Raw genomic sequence first — 19,725 nt, forward strand, 5'->3', positions numbered from 1 at the left:
AATTTTGCAATGCTGGGCAAACATCGCCTCTGATCTGTGCCTGCTCCCATGGCAGGAGCAAAGAAGAGTGATTGCACGGAACAGACTAACAAGCAGGGGGTGAGCGGAGTCGTGGCTGAAGTTATTAAGTTTAATTATCTTGTGCAGGTCAGCACTGCAACTCAAGACTACTTAACTTTGCCTGCTTTGCCCATGTCCTACTATAACATGTTCCAGACATTTCATTACTGCCGCAGGCCTGCAGATGGGCAGTCGTTGGAATGCATTGAAATACCAATGACAGTGCTTCAATATGAGTTTGTTCAATTTTCTTGTATTGAAACCGGCCTTCTAAGAGTAAGTTGAATGAATTGATAATATACTCCCATTATGCATGATATTTAAAATTTTATTTTATTTTTGATGAAAAGCAGAGGATCTTCCTACTTAGGTGAAAGATGCGCACTCTGCCACAGAATTCATTTTACAATTTCTTTGCGCTTTCTTAGCAAATTCAGCTTAAGCTTGTGTCGTGCTGGACCATATAAAGCTGCTGGTCCATCACTTAATGCCAGATTGTAGCAAAATACTGCACTTTGCTGCAATGCCGCTAAAGCACTGCATGCATTAATGCACTGCCGCAATCACTTTAATTTCTTGAGAATGGCGTCACACCTTCTTTGTGGAATGCTTAAAGGACTGGGAGGCAACAAAATACATGTAATGTCTGTGGCCAGTAGAGCAAGCGACTGACCATGCAGGGTAGAATGGAGACATACAAACACTTTACTACAGCACAGATACAGTTCATCATTATAAGTAGACAAAAAGCAGTCATCAGCATGCCACAAACACGGAACAGTCTTTATAAGAAACCCACACCATACAGGCCCTGAAGGCTAGCAGATGACACCAGGAGCAATCCAAACTAAGGGTAGTTCCAGTAGTGGTTCTACTAGATTTCACCAGAAAGAGCATTCTGGAGTATTTCATACATACTACACTAACACAAACTTTCAGACCTATGCCATTTCAAAAACTCGAGCGGGGCAGGTCTACTGATCGCGTCAAGCAGCCTCCATGTGGCGAGTGAGCACGTGGAAGCAAGGTTTCCCAGCTGACATACGATGCGAGAAGGCGCCATTCGAAACATGTCGGGGCTAAAAACAATTTGTGGCCTAAATACGCAAATTGAGCAATGCATTTTGCAATTGAGTGTGAGAGTGTGGGGCCTATGAAGTAAACCTGTGTTTTAAAAGCTGTATTCTTAAACAACTAAGTATACAGCTATTCCACAAATTATGCACTCCTAAGAAATGTGGGTAGGTGTAAACTTTGTAGCTATATATACCGTATTTGCTCGCATAATGAACACAGTCACGTAATGAATGCAGCCCCCACTTCAAGTGTTTTTTTCTTTTTCTAGCATAATGCTCACATCCTGAACTTGCTGCCATTAAGTAGGAGCCACATGGTAGGATTCGGAGTCTGCGATTCAGTCCGATGCCATGTCGGACGCAGAATCGTACTATGTCTCCTACTTCAATTGCGATAGCAATTATACAGACATATCAGGCGCATTTATGCCGCCGTCATCGTCGCCACGCACCGCATGGTGTAGGTGTGAGTGAAAGCATGCGAGGGAAGCTGACGACCGCAGCTCAATCTTGCACGCCGCATTCGTCATGCAAGGCCTCGGGGGGAAGGGGGTGGAGGGGGGCATCGTACCCTGGCAACTATGTATTGCACAACCGCGCCCGAGGGGTGCGGACGATCGCGACTCAATCTCCCGCGTACAAGGGAGGAAAGCGGGAAGGAAACACGCAGTCTTCCGTTGTGCGCATGGCGCCGGAGGGAGGGGAGACAGGGGGGTGGAGGTGGTGAGGCATTTTATTTTGGAAGAAACTGCTCATTGCGCGGGTGCTCACTTTGCGTTGAAGTGAATGTAGTGACTGCAGATCCGGATCATGAGACTGAAATAATCAGAAGAATAAGAATGGGCTGGGGTGCGTTTGGCAGGCATTCTCAGATCATGAACAGCAGGTTTCCATTGTCCCTCAAGAGAAAAGTGTATAACCAGCTGTGTCTTACCAGTACTCACGTACGGGGCAGAAACCTGGAGGCTTACGAAAAGGGTTCTATTTAAATTGAGGACGACGCAACAAGCTATGGAAAGAAGAATGATAGGTGTAACGTTAAGGGATAAGAAAAGAGCAGATTGGGTGAGGGAACAAATGCGAGTTGAAATCAAGAAAAAGAAATGGGCATGGGCAGGACAAGTAATTACGAGGGACGATAACCGATGGTCATTAAGGGTTACGGACTGGATTCCAAGGGAAGGGAAGCATAGCAGGGGGCGGCAGAAAGTTAGGTGGGCGGATGAGATTAAGAATTTTGCAGAGACAACATGGCCACGATTAGTACATGACCGGGGTAGTTGGAGTTTGGGCCCTGCAGTGGGCGTAACAAGGCTGCTGCTGATGAATCCCTGAAAGTTTATGCGGCCGATAAAACTACTATCCTTACTTTGTGTAGCTGTCTAAACATTTGCTATCGCAATCGATGGTTCGCATTTAGGGTGAAACTGACTATTTTTGGAGGTGGCCACATGGATTAAAAAAAAAGAAAAAGAAAACCCGCTTATTTCACCTCGCATACCAACGCACCCAAGTTTACGTATATTTTCTGGAAAAAAAAAGTGTGTTCTTTATGTGAGTAAATATGGTACTCCTGCTCCAGATATATAAAAATTCTAATTTGATTTCTGCTACTAATGAAATTATCTGATCGTAAACCAAAGTTGTATGTACAGCTCTTTGATGCATGTTCTCCACAGCCCAGCTTCACAAGAGTACATTTACTTCTGCCTGTTCTGCTAGAACACTGCATACATGTGCATGTCTTGTGAGCCTTTATACTTTTTGCTGGCTAGTATTCAGAGGCATCAGGAAGGTCCTTGCAACCAGCATTTTCTGTATGTTGCAACAGTACTCACTGGACATCAGTGGCAACATCTTCTAACTTAGCATGCAACTTAGACAAAGAGATGAAGTATGCATACAGGTAGCAAGAACTGTTCAGAATTTCAGCCTCTATGTGAGAGGTTAACAAACTCGGCTCTGCAACCAAGCTGCTTTATGGTAACATTTCTGGGTACTGTAAGCGGCCTAATAGACCTCTCCCTGTTTGCAAAGAGCATGACATCACTGCGAGTGCCCCTCCCTTCAGCTGCACCTTTAAAGTGGGCGCTTGTTGGCAAAAAAATGTTCATGCAACCTGTTCTCTCTGCATAAGAGCACTACTTGCATATTGACACGTGGACTTGTTTATCTTTTTCGGATGAGCGCTTTTCACCATCTAACAAATGTTATCAGTCAGCGTGGGACGTTCCCGCATGTATCAGAAGTTTCGGGGATATTATCAATGGTTCTATCCATTGTCGTCACCGAACCTTGCATAATCTGATTGCATGTATGCATGACGTGAATGGTGTAGAACTTTCTAGAAGACACGCGGTTACTCTGCGATTACTCACCAGCGATTACTCTGGAATGTTCAATGGCTCGTGTATAAAAGCCAACGCGCTTGACCGGCACATCAGATTTTGACGATCACTGACTGTGTTCGTCGCTATCGTTCTGCTATAAGTGTAGCCTGTTTTCGTGGGCACAGGTTCGCCCAATGAAAGTTAGTTTCGTCATTCACAGTATTGCTACTGTGTTCTTTACCGTCACTACTATGTGACAATATGAATTGCCGCGATCGTAATTCCGGCATATTGCTACTTTTTGAAGTGACAGCATCTACGAACTGTGCTTAGAAAGTACAATCGTCCCCGTTTTATTGCCACCACAACGTAGCATTGTTGCCAAGTGCATGGTTCCCTTAAGTCAGCATGTAGCGATTTCATAAGTGTGCCTCCTCCATAAACCAACAGCCACAAAAATGTATTACTCTTTCAAAGCGAACATTTTATCAAAGATGATGCACATATTCACGGTGCCGAAATGATGCTTCGCTTAAATGACTGGTCTTCAGACAAAAATTTGTATTGTACTGTCATGAAGGTACTCATTTGCACCCAATTTACAGTGTAGCTTTAAACAATATACAAGATGAACTTTGTTTACAACTATCAGCCATACCTATCACAGCGGCTCAGTGGAGCCGTACCAAGTGGTGGCGCTTAAATTCAGATCAGGAAGGAATGCAGAAAGCCTTGTTACCGTGCTCCTAAAGCACGGTAAGATACTCCAGGTGGTCAAAATTCATCCGGAGCCTTTCCTTACAGTGTCCCCTATAAGCTGCTGTGCAGCTTAGGCATGTAAACACCATTATTTATTTTAGTTATTAGTCATGGTCACATGAATGCACAGAGCAAAAGCGTACATAAGTACATAATCAGTCGTGCCGTAACTTCGCTGTGTCTGCTACCTCCCTTTGTTGCTCTCAAGTTTATAAGACCCAACTTTTGCATGTTTATGTGCATCATCACAGCACGAAGCCCATACTATAAAGATAAGTATAAAAGGTAAAGGTAAGTATCTGTGTTAAAATGCGATTTCAACAGTTTTCCATTTGGGCATTCTTTATGGTAAAGTGTGTAAATGCAGCATTGGCAGTGGTCAAAACATGCTTGGAGCTCAGTTATAGTCGTACCTTTCGGTTGATAGGTTATGCTCAAATGAATTTTTTTCTTTTTGTTCTTTTTGCTCCTTTCTTTCTTTCTTTTTTTTTTTTACAGCACATATGGCACTGGGATACATGCGCTAACTAATCATTGCATTTATTCTATTCTCACCTGTTCAATAATTACAGGTCCTGAAGTTCTATAGGCACTTGATCACTACGACTGGCTTTATTGCACACAACACGCGTCCAGTCATGAAAGCGAGATGTATTGCTAATTGGGTAGTACACACAAACACAACTAACATGGTCAGTTTCCCTATACAAAGATAAGCCAATATCGTCAGTATTTTTCGCCAGACGTTTTACCAGAACGAACGCAGCACACTTCCATGGAAAAGCCGATATTTGTCATCGCACAATCCATCACAGACCACCACATGGTTCACATTTGCAACTAAAAGACGCCAACATTTCCAGATTTTTATCACACAGTTTACCACACGCCGATGTTCTCCAAGACAATACTGCTAATCTGGCTGGCAAGAGAATTGTAGATTCACCTAGAAATAAGAGAAAAACACATGTCCACGTTGCGCCCACCTGCACCAAGAACTGCGAAACTGCACCATGCAGTTGCGCAGCTGCGCACTGTAAAAAGCTTGCGGTGGTTGTCTTTTGCCAACCAGGGTCACTGCACGTGCGCCGGTGATGTCACGCTGTGACATGGCCAGTGTAGTGTGACAAACGCCAGGAGAGGTCTATTGCTTCTGTACCTCCGCACATTTCCCATTTCGGAAATAATCTTGCTTTGCAGTTTGAACGCAACTAAGTCTCTGTATATCACATACATCTGCAATCTTCACCAGAAAGGCTTAAATGGAAGCAACGTCTGGCATTTTCTGGCCAATGTCAGCCCCCCTGTCAGGCATATTTCATGCTTGTCGGGTGAGGAGGATGCTCCATAACACAAGAAACCGATGAGAGCTTGCAGAAGGTGACAAGAGTTCGACCATTGACTTTTGCGGTTAACAAACGATAACAAAATTCAAGGAGTATCGTTTAACAAACACGTGGGGCCCATTTCTGCACGCGATGTGTGCACTAGAGTTTTCACACTAGTTCTCATACAAGAAATTGTTTTTGAAGCATCATTGAAATTTGGGTCAATCATTTTGATATGCACGAGACACACCATGGCTGGGCAGTGTGTATTTTTATGAGTAATGTTGCCTATAGTAATTGAAGATGTCTTTTCAATGCAAGAAACTAGTTGCAAAATGTTTATGCAAAATCTAAATCAGTATTGTGTTACATTTTATAAGGATCTTGTTTTTGACATGTGCTGCCAAGTGTAGTAGCTGCAGGGAACGAAATGGTACACACCTGCTACTTGGCATCTCATCTGTGGCATCCTCTGGCTGCTCTTTCGGGGGGTCCCAGAGGTGCAATTGTCGGCGCCAAATGCGAATCTGGGCATCCCACGAACGTCGGCTGAACTTCAGGTAGCGGTTTGGTGTGCGAGGGTGGTGCTTAGCTCGATTTTTCCTGCACCATAAAAACATACTCTGAGCACAGCCAGAAATCATCTGTACACATTTAAAACAAACTCACTAGCCAAAACCAGGAACTGAACTTTAATGTAAAAGCTGTGCTTGAATGCAAGCATAAAGACCAAATTGATTTTTAATCCATGGTATTTTAATGTGCTGTCAAATAACAGTTGCAGTATATTTCTATGAGCATGTTCATTTAGTGTACAGCACAGTTTTGCAGGGCCTGTACCATGGCATCTGCACTAAGTGTTTTTGGTCCTTCATGCTTGTGATGGCTATGCTCAAGTTTCTAGCAAAATTTTATTAAGGGAGGACAAGGCAGTTCAAAAAGCTTTCTTATGTCTTAAACAATTTGAATGAAATTTGCACATTTGATGTATTTTTACCAGCCCACTGCAAAAATGCATTTTTTTCTATTATAAATATTTTTTATGATATCCGAAACAGGAAGTTCTTTGTTTAGGGCGTAATTAGCTAATTAACAACTTGTGGTGGGTTTTTCTAAGCCAGAAAGCGAGGACCCCTGCCTTATGGACATTCGGAACATACATATATATATTTATAGGAAAGCTGTTTGCACACTGCACAATTACTTTCTGAGGCTGTTGTTCACAAGGAATCTGAATACTATATAGTCAGGAATCAGAACTCTAAGGTCAACCTAACTTCTTCCCAACAGCATCTCGAAAAAGTATGTTTGGTGTGATGCATTTACAGTGTGTTTACATGTGTGAAATGAAGATAGGTTGTAATTTGTCATCGGTATCTGTAGGCATCCAAGCTGATGTAGCACTCCAGCATGGTCTAAATGTTTGCATTACTTAAAAAGTTTCACTTTTTCACGTCTACCGAGAGCCAGAATTGAGACTAACATTTCTGAAAATTTAAGATTGTTCTGTTGTCATAGGGTGCACAAAACTGAAGCATTCTGCAGCTAGCAGCTTTATAATTAAACACTTAAAGAGCCTCTGAGACGGTTCGTGAAAATTTTGTAGACGTGTAGGATACAGCTAAAGTTAATCATTCGCACCACATCTGTGAAGTGTCTCATATTAAGAGAGCTACAGATGGTTACAAGTTACCCTCCTTCATAGCCATGCATTTTCTCCTCAACTTATTCGCCGATTGATCAGGGCTAAGCTCCACGTTGTGTCGTCTACTTCCGGTTCTCTAGGAGCAAGCACGCGAAGCCTCTCCAACCTGTCCGCCAGCAGCTTGGCAGTCGACTCAAGCGACAGCTATCGAAGCAGCGTGTGTTGCGAGCATTCTGTCGCAGCGGCGAACGTGTCTGGTATTCCGGTAACCACAGGTGAGCTGGGCGTTTCGACGGAATGGTGGAGGCATAAACTCAAGCTGATGAAGGAACTTTAGTGTAGACGTACGAGCTACCTGATCGGTCTCCACGGTTTAGCCACCCGTTGGCACAGAGCTTAACCAGCCAAACAAGCTAATATTGCTCTAACCAAGTGTAAAACATTTTAAACATTCACAAAAACAATGTGTTAACGATTACGGTACTGCGAAAAATTAACACCAGCAGCAAAGAAGAATACGCTTCGTTACTGCTACTGTGTTTGGTCGAGCTCTGTGCCACCAGGTAGCTGCACCATGCAGACTATTCATGTTTGTGCTTCTGCTCATCCCATGAAACGGCACGGTCAAATGGCCAGGCCCTGTCCCCTTGCTCTTGAGTTTACCCAAATACCGGACTCGCGAAACGCTGTTGTGGTAGTGATCTTCCGGTGTAAAGCGACGGCCGCAACAGCAAATCCTGGCGCCGATCGGATAGCGACAGTACGATGCGCTGCAGCCACTCCACCTGTCTGCTGCCTTGCAGAGGGAAACGATGTTGCAGCTTGATATATTGCCAGTCGTTACGTTTGCAGCCCACAATGCAACAAAGTTGAATCATGGTGCTCGCGAAAAGACTGAAACCGACTCCGGCTGAGGAGCTCTTGTCAAAATGGAGCATGTTGTAACACAAGCAGACGCTTGCTGTGTGCCGGAAGTGCTTAAGTGTAGTGAGAAATCGCTCTTGTGCATTATCTTTCTGTCACTTTCTTTTTATATAAACAGATTAACTAATATTCCAACTATTACGAAGAACATTTGCTCACCATAAAGTTGGAAAAATCATCGATGATGCGCCCTGGGCAGCTAATCGGATAGCTTGCCCTACTGACGTCAATTGGGTGATTTACGTCATATGGGTAGGGTCGGGTGAGAATTCTTCCGAGCAATGTGCTGCGATGAACAGCGACGTACATTTTTAAAACCTTATAATAAATTACACGCTTTACCCGGAGCACATAGATGTGTCAATTAATGATCAGAAGGACCTAGTCTAACGACTTTTGTACGAAATTGTCAAAATCGTTTCAGGGTCCCTTTAAGTGCCCTCTCCACACCCCAGAAAAACCTGTAAACCAAGGCACATCTTCATATTGATGTCACTACAGGTATGTGTCTAAAGATGTACTCCCCAATTAAGAGACTACTGAGGAAATTATTATATCAGGTTTATTATATTTAAATAACTTACCTGGGTACAGCAGCAGAGTAACGCTCATAGCCTACAGTACTCTTGCCATACTCTATTTGCTTGAGACGTCTGCCGAGCACCTGAGGGTCTGTCTCATACAGTTGTACATCAGAACTGCAAATGCATATTTAAGCACATTACCAATCAGCAAATTTCACATGCGCATGTAAAAATTGTCAAAAATACAAAACATAAATAGAGAAATAGAGACAGAGAGATTACTTCATGACAGAAGTAATCTTTACAATAATTAGGGCACTTATTTTTTCACTACAAAATGTTTGGATATAATCAGTTGACCCAAGAAGGTCAAGAACTCAACACATATTCTAAATTGCGTTTTCACATTTCTCCACTACTGTTCTACGAAGCACCTTGATAGTATAAGCAATCTGCAAACCCTTCCATACAGATTAAAACAAAAGATGTACATATTATCCTATGTGAAAAACTGCAAAAGCTTAGTAGTGCAGCGGACTCCACATTAGATAGGCATTATTTTACAAGTTTTAAATTAAAATGGCAAACAGCTGCTGGGTAGGCATGTAGTACAAGGAATTGCAAGCAACTTGGAAACTTACGTGCGCCGTGCTAATGCGTTCTGCTTGTCTGCTGCTGCTTTGTCTCTGAAAAGGGGATAAACAAACATAGTATTAACTAATAATATCACCAAGTGGAACAGTCATACCACATACACAGTGAGCATTGTTCAATTTGGTGTGTCACCCATGTAAACATTCAGCATCCTCCAGTGATCTCCAAATACATAATACAGTTCAGACCACTTTATTATCCAAGAGATTGCTTAACACACCTGTACAGGGCCCTTTTTAGACTATTTTTTAGTCCATACAGAATTTTTAAAAATTGCCTGCGGCAGACAGCACAAACAGAAGGACATTATATGCACAAGAAATCGAAATGCATGAATTAAGTTAGCAGCTAATTACATACTACATACATTTTAATTGTAGCTAGCAAGTTAATTTCATTAAACCAATGAGAAGCTGAAACTAACATTTTTTTTGCTCCCAATTAATTCCTTAATTGTTTTGGATGAGCTGAGCTTGTCAACAGCAATAATCCTGTTTTCAAAGTGATTTGGACGAACTCAGCATGTCCACTTAGTTTTTCTTCGACTGCATCGACAACTAAAGTGCCAGTGTTTGAAATTTGCGGTTATTTGGCTGTTTTACTACATAGATGTCGGCACTTTCAGTGCCTTGTAGGTGGCGTCAATTCAGTCTTGGTGCTCTCCAACATAGATGCAAGCCATTTCGTAAGCACTGGAAGGGAGTGTTTATAATAGCTTTGTTTTCTACTACATAAATGACATCACTTTTTCAGATCTCAAATAGCATTTTGGAATCATGTGCTTTTGCCAGCTTTGGAACGATGGCATCTGCCACTGACAGCTTGCACGCGAGTCGAGTATGCAAAGTAAAACCCCTGCTCTACTGTGATGATGAAAGTGAGAAGTAAAGCAATGACCTTTTTTCAGTGAAGAACTTTTCTTTGCAGAATAGTTGATTTCGAAACAGGTTAAAATAAAATAAAGCATTTTTCGTTTATAACTGTACCATTTGTGGCAATGAAAATACCTATATATTGCATAGTGAAGAGGTAAAAGGCAATTTTAGTTTAACATTAGCGTAATAGCGGGCTTAAGGGAAAAAGCATTACCATTCCACAAACAAACTTTTAAGAAAGCGAGTTTTAGTATAGCGTGATGGCAGAGTTATGTGTTGGACGCTATTCCACAACGCTTTGAAGTTCGTATACATAGTACACTAAAGTGAGTCTATCTGTGTGTGCATCCTGAAAGTGTGAGAGGCAGCGCAATGGAAGCCAGTAGCGCATCGTACTTGTGCTTTCCAAGTCCGCAGTTTGCGGCAAAACAGTACAAGCAGTAGAAGCTTCATAGCCTCCGAAATCTTCCGATCTTAGAGGCCATATGCCGCCATCGCACCTATTTCCCGACTTCACCGATAGGGGGTGCTGGCATCTCGAAGAGGGTGTCTACCAAGTTGACATTTCCAAATTCCCCGAGTTTTCCAGGTTTTCCCCGAGTGCCTTTGCAAAATTCCCTGAGTGACAATAGAATTTTGTTCTATGTCAAGAAAGGCTGACACCATGTCACCTGATGCTGTCACCCCCTAGAAAGCACGTAAAAAAAAAAAAAAACCTAATCCAGTTTGAATAGTAAGGAGTAGTGCTTATTTTATTCAAAAAAGAGAACGGAAGTGAAGGGCTAGTAAAATGCACAGCGAATAAAGTATCTTCGAAAAAAAAAAAAGGTAAAACCCATTGCAAATCGAGTTGAACATTTTCAAATACGAATAAAAAGGAGATGCATACAGAAACAAATTTTTTCAAATATGAGCTATTTCTATTAACTGATAGCAAGCTCAATGGTATGAGGCCTGAACTTTGCCACAAATGAGATTCTCTCTCAGCAGCTGGAAAGTCAACCTCAACTGTCCTGATATATTGTTAGCCTGCACACAATGCCTCAGTGCTGAGTTTCATTGCTTTAAATAGTTTATTATGGTTTGGATGAGCGACACATGCATCTCGGCGTCAGCCAACACTTAGTTTTTTGAACTCAAGCTCCTCAAAGTGGCGACACACTTCCTTTCCCGTTCATTCCTCAATGCCTCGGTCCTTTCTGTTCTCGCTCTGCTTCGACCACGTGTTGGCTAAACCCCATGAATGTGATTTTGTGCGCGACAGCGACGAGCGACGGATCGGGCCGTCGCGTGAACACATCGCTCAGTTCTGCGAATCTAGAATTTGTCGCTCGTCGCCCAGAAGTGCTACGAGCGACTAGTGAATAGCGCAAAGCCGGAACTAGATGTACATAACTCAAGTACTTCCGACTGTCGCATGGAACGAGCAAACGATTGAATTTGATACGTGCAAGGATAAGAACCTACTGCAAGACTTTCAGAAATATTTTATGCTGCTTTTAACAGTAAAACACATCAACTTAAGTTAATAAAGCATGCGTCACACTAGTTTCAGAGCCTATATTGCTGCCCTCATACCGGCAACACTGGGGAGACGTCGTTCGAAGTCGTCGCTCGCATGGGGTACTACTTGTAGGCGAGGAGGGAACGCGACAGCCATCTCCATCGCGTCGCTGTCGCGTGCAAGATCGTTTGCATGGGGTTTATACTTGTTCGTCCCAGGGACCATTTGAAGCATCCTCTTGGTCAGTTGTACAGTCAACGTCCGAAAAGATGAATGCATGTCTTTTACTGCCCTTAAGGTCTCAAATTGCCATAGGGGCGTCCGAAAATGCTCCGAAAGCCTGCCAGTACACCTATTAGGCGTATCGGTGCTCGTACTGTGACAGGAGACAACGGGTGCACGCGTATATAATTAAGGAATACATACTGGGTACTGTGACAATTGCCCCTTTCCACACTTAAGCTTCACCGCAATACTTCACGTATGCTTCGCCGTGCAATACTGCTGTATTGAGGCGAAGCTTAAATTTGGAAACCGGCATAATGCAGCGCGCCATGCTTTCTGAGCCTCAAAGCCATTGGCGAGTATTATAAAAGCCGAGTTGGCACCATTGCTAACAGCAGCTAATCGCTAACAGTAGCGAACGCCGAAGTAGCTAAGCCTAGCATTGCCGCAGTGGTGGCTACACGCTACGCTGCGGGTGCCAACGGATCGGTGTGCGAGAGCGGCTGTTTGAGGTGGCGAGATAATCAAAATGGCGGCAGTGGTGGCTTTGATTATTGCCGTTTCGGACATGCGGTCATGGCAAAAAGTCGGAAAAATCAGACGGCGAAGGGTTCTTGCGTCCGAAATTTCATATGTTCTTATTCATTGACTCTATGGGGTACATGTTGGTGCCGCAAAGCCGGCTATATTATCGGGCATGTCCCAAAAATCGGTCGTTGCCTGTACACTGGAAACTCCTCCAGCCGATGATACTGCGTCAAAGACGATTCGTTACACTCTCTGTTACTTCAGCCAAGATTAGCATGAATTTCGTTCCCTTTCAATAAAATTACGGCTAATTTTCCCTAATAGAAGCACAAATTCCCCACGTTTTCCCTGCATACTTCCCAGACTATCCAAAATCCCTGAGAATCTGAGAATTCCCGGTTTTCCCAGGTGGCAGACACCCTGCTGAAGGTTTCTCTTGTTAGGTTTGGATGCATAGGTGGAGAGTTTTTATTTGTCCGAGGGGGGCTGGGGCCCGACCAGCTTTCTGAACCCCCATATAATATGTATGTGTATGTATGTATATATATATATATATATATATATATATATATATATATATATACACACACACACACACACACACATACATACATACATACAGAGTGTCTATTATGTTGACATTTCCAAATTCCCAGAGTTTTCCAGGTTTTCCCCGAGTGCCTTTGCAAAATTCCCTGAGTGATGCAGAACTGTTTTATGTCAAGAGGGGCTCAAACCATATCGCCTGATGCTGTCACCCTCTAGTAAGCATACAAAAAAATTAAAGAAAAAAAACGATTTAGTCTAATTTGAATACTAAAGAGCAGTGTTTATGTTATTCAAAAAGAGAATAGAATGGAGGGTTTAGTAAGATGCACAGCAAATAAAATGTCTGCGAAAAAAAATTGCAAATCGAGTCGCACATTCTCAAATATGAATAAAAAGGAGATGCATACACAAGCAAATATTTTTGAATATGAGCTATTTCTATCAACTGATAGCAAGCGCAGTGGTATGAGGCTCGAACGTTGTCACAATTGAGATTCTCTCTCAACAGCTCGTAAGTCAACCTCAACTGTCCTGACATCACTCTCTGCCTGCACACGACACATCAGTGTTCTGTTTCACTGCTTTAAGAAGTTTATTTTGGTTTGAATGAGGGACACCTGCATCTCGGCATCAGCCAACACTTTGTTTTTTTGAGCTCAAACTTCTTCAAAACGGGGGCAGCAAGCTTCCTTTCCCGTTTATTCCTCAATGCATACATCATTTCTGTTCTCGTCCTCCTTCTGCCACTCGTTCACCCCAAGGACCATTTGAAGCATCTTGGCCAGTTGCACAGTCCAGGACCGATTTTTAGAACTCCTTGGGGCCGCGAAAACGTCAGAAAAATCGGCCAGTTGGAAAAAATTCATGCATGTCATTTAGTGATATAATCATTAAGGGCTCAAACCGCCACAAGCAAATTCGAAAACGCTCTGAAGGCCTGTCGATACACGTATTAGGCATATCGGTGCTCGTACTGTGACAGGAAATACCGGGTGCACGCGTGTGTAATTAAGGATTACATACAGTGTCCCATGGCAATAGCCCCTTGTCACGCTTGTTATACTTCACTGCAATACGTTTGCGTATGCTTCACCAAGTAACATCTGTGTACGGAGGCAAAGCTGACTTTCGGGAACCGGCATTATGCAACGCACCGTGCTATCCAAGCTTCTAAGCCAACCGCGGGGACCACAAAGGCGGAGACCGCGCCGTTGCTGACAGCAGCTAATTATTTTAATAAATAACACGGCAACCAACGGCAAGAAGTTTCATAGCGAACGTCGAAGCAGCTAGGCCTAGCGTTGCCGCCGTGGTGGCTACGGCTGCCAGCGGATCTGCGTGCGAGAGCGCCGGTTCCAGGCGGCAAGGTAATCAAAATGGCAGCGGTGGTGGCTTTGATTAATGCCGTTTCGGACCTGCGGTAATGGCAAAATCTCCGGAAAATCGGACGACGAAGAGTTCTTACGTCTGAAATTTACGACGTTCTGATACATTGACCCTATGGGTACGTGGTGGTGCCGCGAAGCCGTCCAAATTATTGGGCATCCGGATAGCCGGTCGCTGACTGTACACTAGAACCTCCTCCAGCCGACGACAGGACGTCAAAGACGATTCATTACGGTTCCTTTCTGTTAATCGAGCCAGCATTACCTCGACTTTCGACCCTTTCAATAACATTACAGCTAGTTTTCCCTGATAGAAGCACAAATTCCGTGAGTTTTCACTGAGTTTTTCCAGACTGCTCAGAATCCCTGAGAATTCCCGGTTTTCCCAGTTGGTAGACCACCCTGATATATATATATTTCGTGCGCTTGAAGAAACTTCGTGTGACCTCGAAGAATTGAGCGCTGAAGTGATGGCGTTATACGAGTATACACAAGACCTCATAGTAGGAGACAGTTAAATTTCACAGCCTGAGTCTTCTCGGTGGTGTAATCTTCCTTCATGTAATTGTCGCATAATTGGCTATCACTAATACTGCTTCACCTTTCTGGCAAAACTGCAGCCTCTCTCTATCTTTATCTGTGAGCTCGAGTATAAGCGCTGCTGCGCATGACTGCTGTTGATTCTGATTTCGAGTGAATCCAACTTGGCCTCATTTCAGTTACTGAGTGAATTATAGTGTTCCCCAACTATCATGTACCAAGACTTAAAAGAGAAAGAGCAGTTGCGTTACTAGAAGAAAACCTAGCGCATATTGTTTCCAATACAGCGGGATAGCCGCCAGTAATTCCTTCATTACCGAGATTTCATTCGGTAATCGCAATTATCCAATTCGAGAAGTACTGTCCTAATTATGAAAGTATCAATGAGGCTTTTGCAGGCACAGCCAAGGTACATTTAACTGCGGTATTTTCAGCGACCTACTAATCGCATACTAATTTTTTCCGAGTGCTAAAGAAACCCCACGAAAATAACATGCGACTGTGCTCCCACCCACATCATAAAGCAGCGCCCTCAAATAAGCAGATTGAAAGTAACAGCATTGGCTGTCGCAAACTCGAAGAGACAGCACATGACCTTGATTATGGTACGGAAGGAGCACCAACAGCAGGTTTCGCGGCTTCAGAGCTATTCCTTCCTCTCATTTCTAAGTCCCACTTACTATCCATCTCCCAAGGCCGACTGATGACAGTGATAACAAAAGCCCCTTGATAACGTGACCGAAGCGCCACTCTGACCACGCGCGAAATGCGAAAAGTAATGTAATAGGCATAGAATGTTTCAACATCCCGGTTTTTCTCGCACCGCATCAAAAGAGTGCGCACATAGTTATATTTTGCACCAGAAACTTGATTCGGACTAGAGCCAAATTAAAGTTACCATTTTATTTTTTATGAAAGTGTATACATGCTGCAAAAACAGGTTCATGTCAAAAAATAAAAGCGAAATAAACAGACCGGGAAGCAACCAATGTGTAGAAGAAAGGCAAAACCGATGTGTTCAAGAAGTTAAATATACCACTTCTAAATGAGTCGAATTTGCAATGAGAATGTTTGAAAAAAAAAAAAAAAGAAAATTCATTGTGCCCTCATTATTTATGAATTCGTAAGCTACGTTGAACACCAGCCTAGAGGATGTGTTCGGATAGGTCTCTTTTCACAGCTACGCAGTACTGTGTCCGTTTTATCACCCCTTCAGTGGCTTTCTTGATGACCGATGCCGAAATTCTACGGCAGACATCTAGCTGTTATCCTTGCCTTTAACTAATCTGACGCCCGTCTCGATCAAGTAAGCACGATCTTTCACATAATCCTAAAGAAAGAAATCGAGTGGAGAGAGGTCAGGTGACCTAGCCGGCCAATTTATAGGCCCGTGCTTTCCAATCTATTGTGCATGAAAAGTCGCATTCAGCCAGTTTCGTGCTCGGCTGCTGCTGTGTGCGGGTGCCCCTTCTTGCTGATACCTCAGAAGTGGAAGACTTGACAGTGGGACATTGCTGAGAAACTCATCAGCCACTTCTTCAACGATTTCGTTCACGTAACGCTGTCCAGTCAGCGTGTGATCGAAGAAGATGGGACCGATTATAGCACCGGCGCAAATTCCTAACCACACACTGAGCGACCACTGATGCTGGTGCCGACTGCGCTTTACCCAGTGTGGATTTTAGTCCCTCTGATAGTGTGCATTATGCAAATTTACCTAGGCGTTTCTGCGAAAATTGGCTTCATCTGTGCACACGATGCTACTCAAAAATCCTGGTGACTCATCGGGTTTTGGGAGAACCCAATTTGAGAAATCTAGACGATTCTACAGGTCCCTATCTTCTAAGCATTGGTGCTGGTTAAGGTTTTACGGGTGAAAGGCCGCCATTTAGAATCCTCCAAACTGATGACTTGGAAATTCGTACACAGGCGGCTACACTAGCATGAGGATTTGAGGCCATATATGCTAGATCCATGTGTAGGCTAGGACTCAAAGATGGAGTCCTCTGCTGTTTCTTGAAGCTGCCGGCTTGTCCGAGGTTTTCCTAATTTCTGATGATAGTCGATGCGTTTGGTCTACCACCACACTTCCATGACTGATATATATGTATATATTTGTGGCCCTCCTCTTGTTGCCATTTGCAGATCCCAAGGCAAGGATCATGTTTACCTTCTGCTCATTAGAGAAAGACATGGCAACTGGGATGAAACAAAAACACTCCTTTAAACTTTTGCACTGGCGTTGTCAATTCGCTTTTGCGGTGATAGGTTTTGTGGAAAAAAAAAAAAAAGAAAGAGAAGAGCAACATACTTGCACTTTATTTATGTTAAGACAACAGCTCGATCACAATGTTTTTCTTTATTTCCTTTATTTCATTCTGGATAACTCGGAGGGAGCCTATTCGAATGCGTTGCTTTATGATCTGGGTGGGTGCGCAGTCACATGGTATTCTACATATTTTGCGAGGTTTACTTATCAGTCGGAAAAAAATTAGTACGCAATTAGTACGTCGCTGAAAATACTGCAGTTAGATGCCCTTAGCTGTGCCTTCAAATGCCTTATTGATACTTTGATAATTAGGATAGTATGTCTTGAGTTAGATAATTACAATTACCTAATAAATCTCAGTAACAAAAAACATTACTGGCAGCTACTCCACTGTACTGTAAACAATATGCACTAGGTTTTTTTTTTTTCGAATAACGCATTGCTCTTTTTTTAAATCTTGGTGCATGATAGTTAATTGGGATAACCTGCATTTATCTATGACCTTTTCATGCAACTGACAATGTTTCCATCCCTAATAAATGTTGTAAATTGTTACAAATTTTTTTTCATGAGTCATTTGCGTTTCTTACTGGAAACAGAAGCAATCCTGAGACACACAACATTCACATGCATTTCACACGCCACTGATAAAAGACTCTGCCGAAGGCTTCACTGAAGTCTGTAGGTTTCTTTCATGGTCAAAAAAGCAAGCAACCAATCTGAAGCGTGGTGAACATACAGCAACATATTCATTCTCTAGGTATAGGCTATCCATACCTTTAGAAATAAATTTTAACTGGCTACCTCCTTCTCTTTCAAAAATATAATAAACCTTGTCCTGCGTGTATATTTAAATATATTTATATATGCATGGTGTTTACAGTGGAAGTTTAAAACATTGTTGAAGTGAGAAAATATGGATGAGGCAGCCGCCGCTAGGGCGTCTAATGCGCATGTCCTGCTATTGTAAGGATTTGCCGAAATAAAGTGAAAGTATGAATTAAAAGCTGCATACATGCGCGCCAAGAACAATGCAGTAAGCTATTAGCCCTAGTAAAATTTCAAGTGAAAACGTCGAGGAGAGTCAAAAGAAACCTCGAATGATGTGGGTGACAAAGCTCTGGTAATGACTTGAAAGAGTGTCGATTAGGGCGTGTTGGTATTTCATAACAGAGGTTTTTTAGCGCACGAAAAGGGACGAAAGACAGTGACAAGACGTGGACACAGCGCTGTGTCCGCGTCTTGCCACTGTCTTTCGTCCCTTTTTATGTGCTAAAAAACCTCAGTTCTGGTAATGACGTTTTAGGTGTGTGTATGGGGGGGGGGGGGGGCTCAGCCCCCCTCCCCCGAAACTCTAGAGGGGGCTCGGGCCCCAGAGCCCCCCCAATACTGTAGTCGGCGCCTATGTTTGGACGCGTTCGAAATGAGAAGCGATCTCGAAAACTCCCGCCATCGGAGCGGCCCGAGACTAGGCGAAAGCCGTTTACACAGTTATTTGCTATGAATGAATTGAATTCTACAAAAACAACACCAAATTCAGTTCGAAGCAGGTGGCCGGGACCACCGCCATGCTTTACGTAAAGTATGTAACCCACATAAAGATGGTAATGGTAAATCTGAGAAATGGCATGCGTACGCTGAATAATATGGGTTATTTAGCACTCTGCGCATGGGCATTTCAATCCCGCTATTATGCTGAACTGAAACTGTTTAAAAATGAGGTTTTCACACTTAAAACAAAGCAAATTGATTGAAGGGTTTAGAAGGGTTTTAAATGCAGGAAAGTTTGAAAATAAACCATAAAAAAAAATCAAAGAACTCACTTTTGGTCAAATAATAAAACACTCAAGGCGTTAAATGTCCAGACTGTTGACAACAGATACAACATTAGTGCCCCAATTCGTAGGACAAAGTACTAGCAGTCAATCTTTTGTCCCCCAAGAACAGCTATGTCTGGTACCACTTGTCCACATCCACGTCTCCATTCAAGATGCTAGCATGTTCAAGTCTGCAATATGTAACTACTTTTCCTTGTACTAAACAGGTGTTAGCTTATGTCAATTTCTGATTTTGTATTTCTTTGCCCATTCACTTCTGTAATGCCTGAATGGTCTGAAAGTAAATAAAATGAAATAAAAGATATATATGACATGAATGTTGTGGAAAAACATTCATACACTTCTTTTTAAAGTACCTGAGCTTGCATTTGTTCTATATGAATGGCCTCGCTAGAATCCAAGCAAATATATGGAACTTTAGCACATCTAGACAACGCCATCAAAGCTGGTATTTCTACAACAAAGCTCAATCCCACCCACATCTATGGCTTTGTATGAACATATTTACAAGAACTTTTTTTGTTTGCTTCCGGCTAATAATACAATGCAATTCACACACATTAAATCTGCAAGACAATCATAGAATGTTAGCCAGTAATTTTCACAATAATCCACATCATGCGTCATTAGCACCACCAGAGTCCTCCAATGCTTTGAAGGACTCTGGTACGACACATGAACTATATCTGGTGCCGTCTATTCCACAGTCTCT

The 19,725-nt window shown here is 42.8% G+C and overlaps 1 protein-coding gene across 3 annotated transcripts in view; it reads right to left on the reverse strand.

The window, feature by feature from the left end:
* The window catches only part of Slbp (Stem-loop binding protein), a 61,790-nt gene that overhangs the window by 5,737 nt on the left and 36,328 nt on the right, over nt 1–19,725 (reverse strand). For all 3 annotated transcript variants that reach the window (XM_075676508.1, XM_075676507.1, XM_075676505.1), the window contains exons 3-5: nt 9,288–9,332; nt 8,707–8,820; nt 5,995–6,156 (exon numbers count right to left, since the gene is read on the reverse strand). In XM_075676508.1, coding sequence (XP_075532623.1) covers nt 5,995–6,156; nt 8,707–8,820; nt 9,288–9,332 — 321 coding nt within the window. The remainder of the gene's footprint in view (nt 1–5,994; nt 6,157–8,706; nt 8,821–9,287; nt 9,333–19,725) is intronic.

This window comes from Dermacentor variabilis, unplaced genomic scaffold, assembly GCF_050947875.1.
Source record: "Dermacentor variabilis isolate Ectoservices unplaced genomic scaffold, ASM5094787v1 scaffold_12, whole genome shotgun sequence".
Lineage (NCBI taxonomy): Eukaryota > Metazoa > Arthropoda > Arachnida > Ixodida > Ixodidae > Dermacentor > Dermacentor variabilis.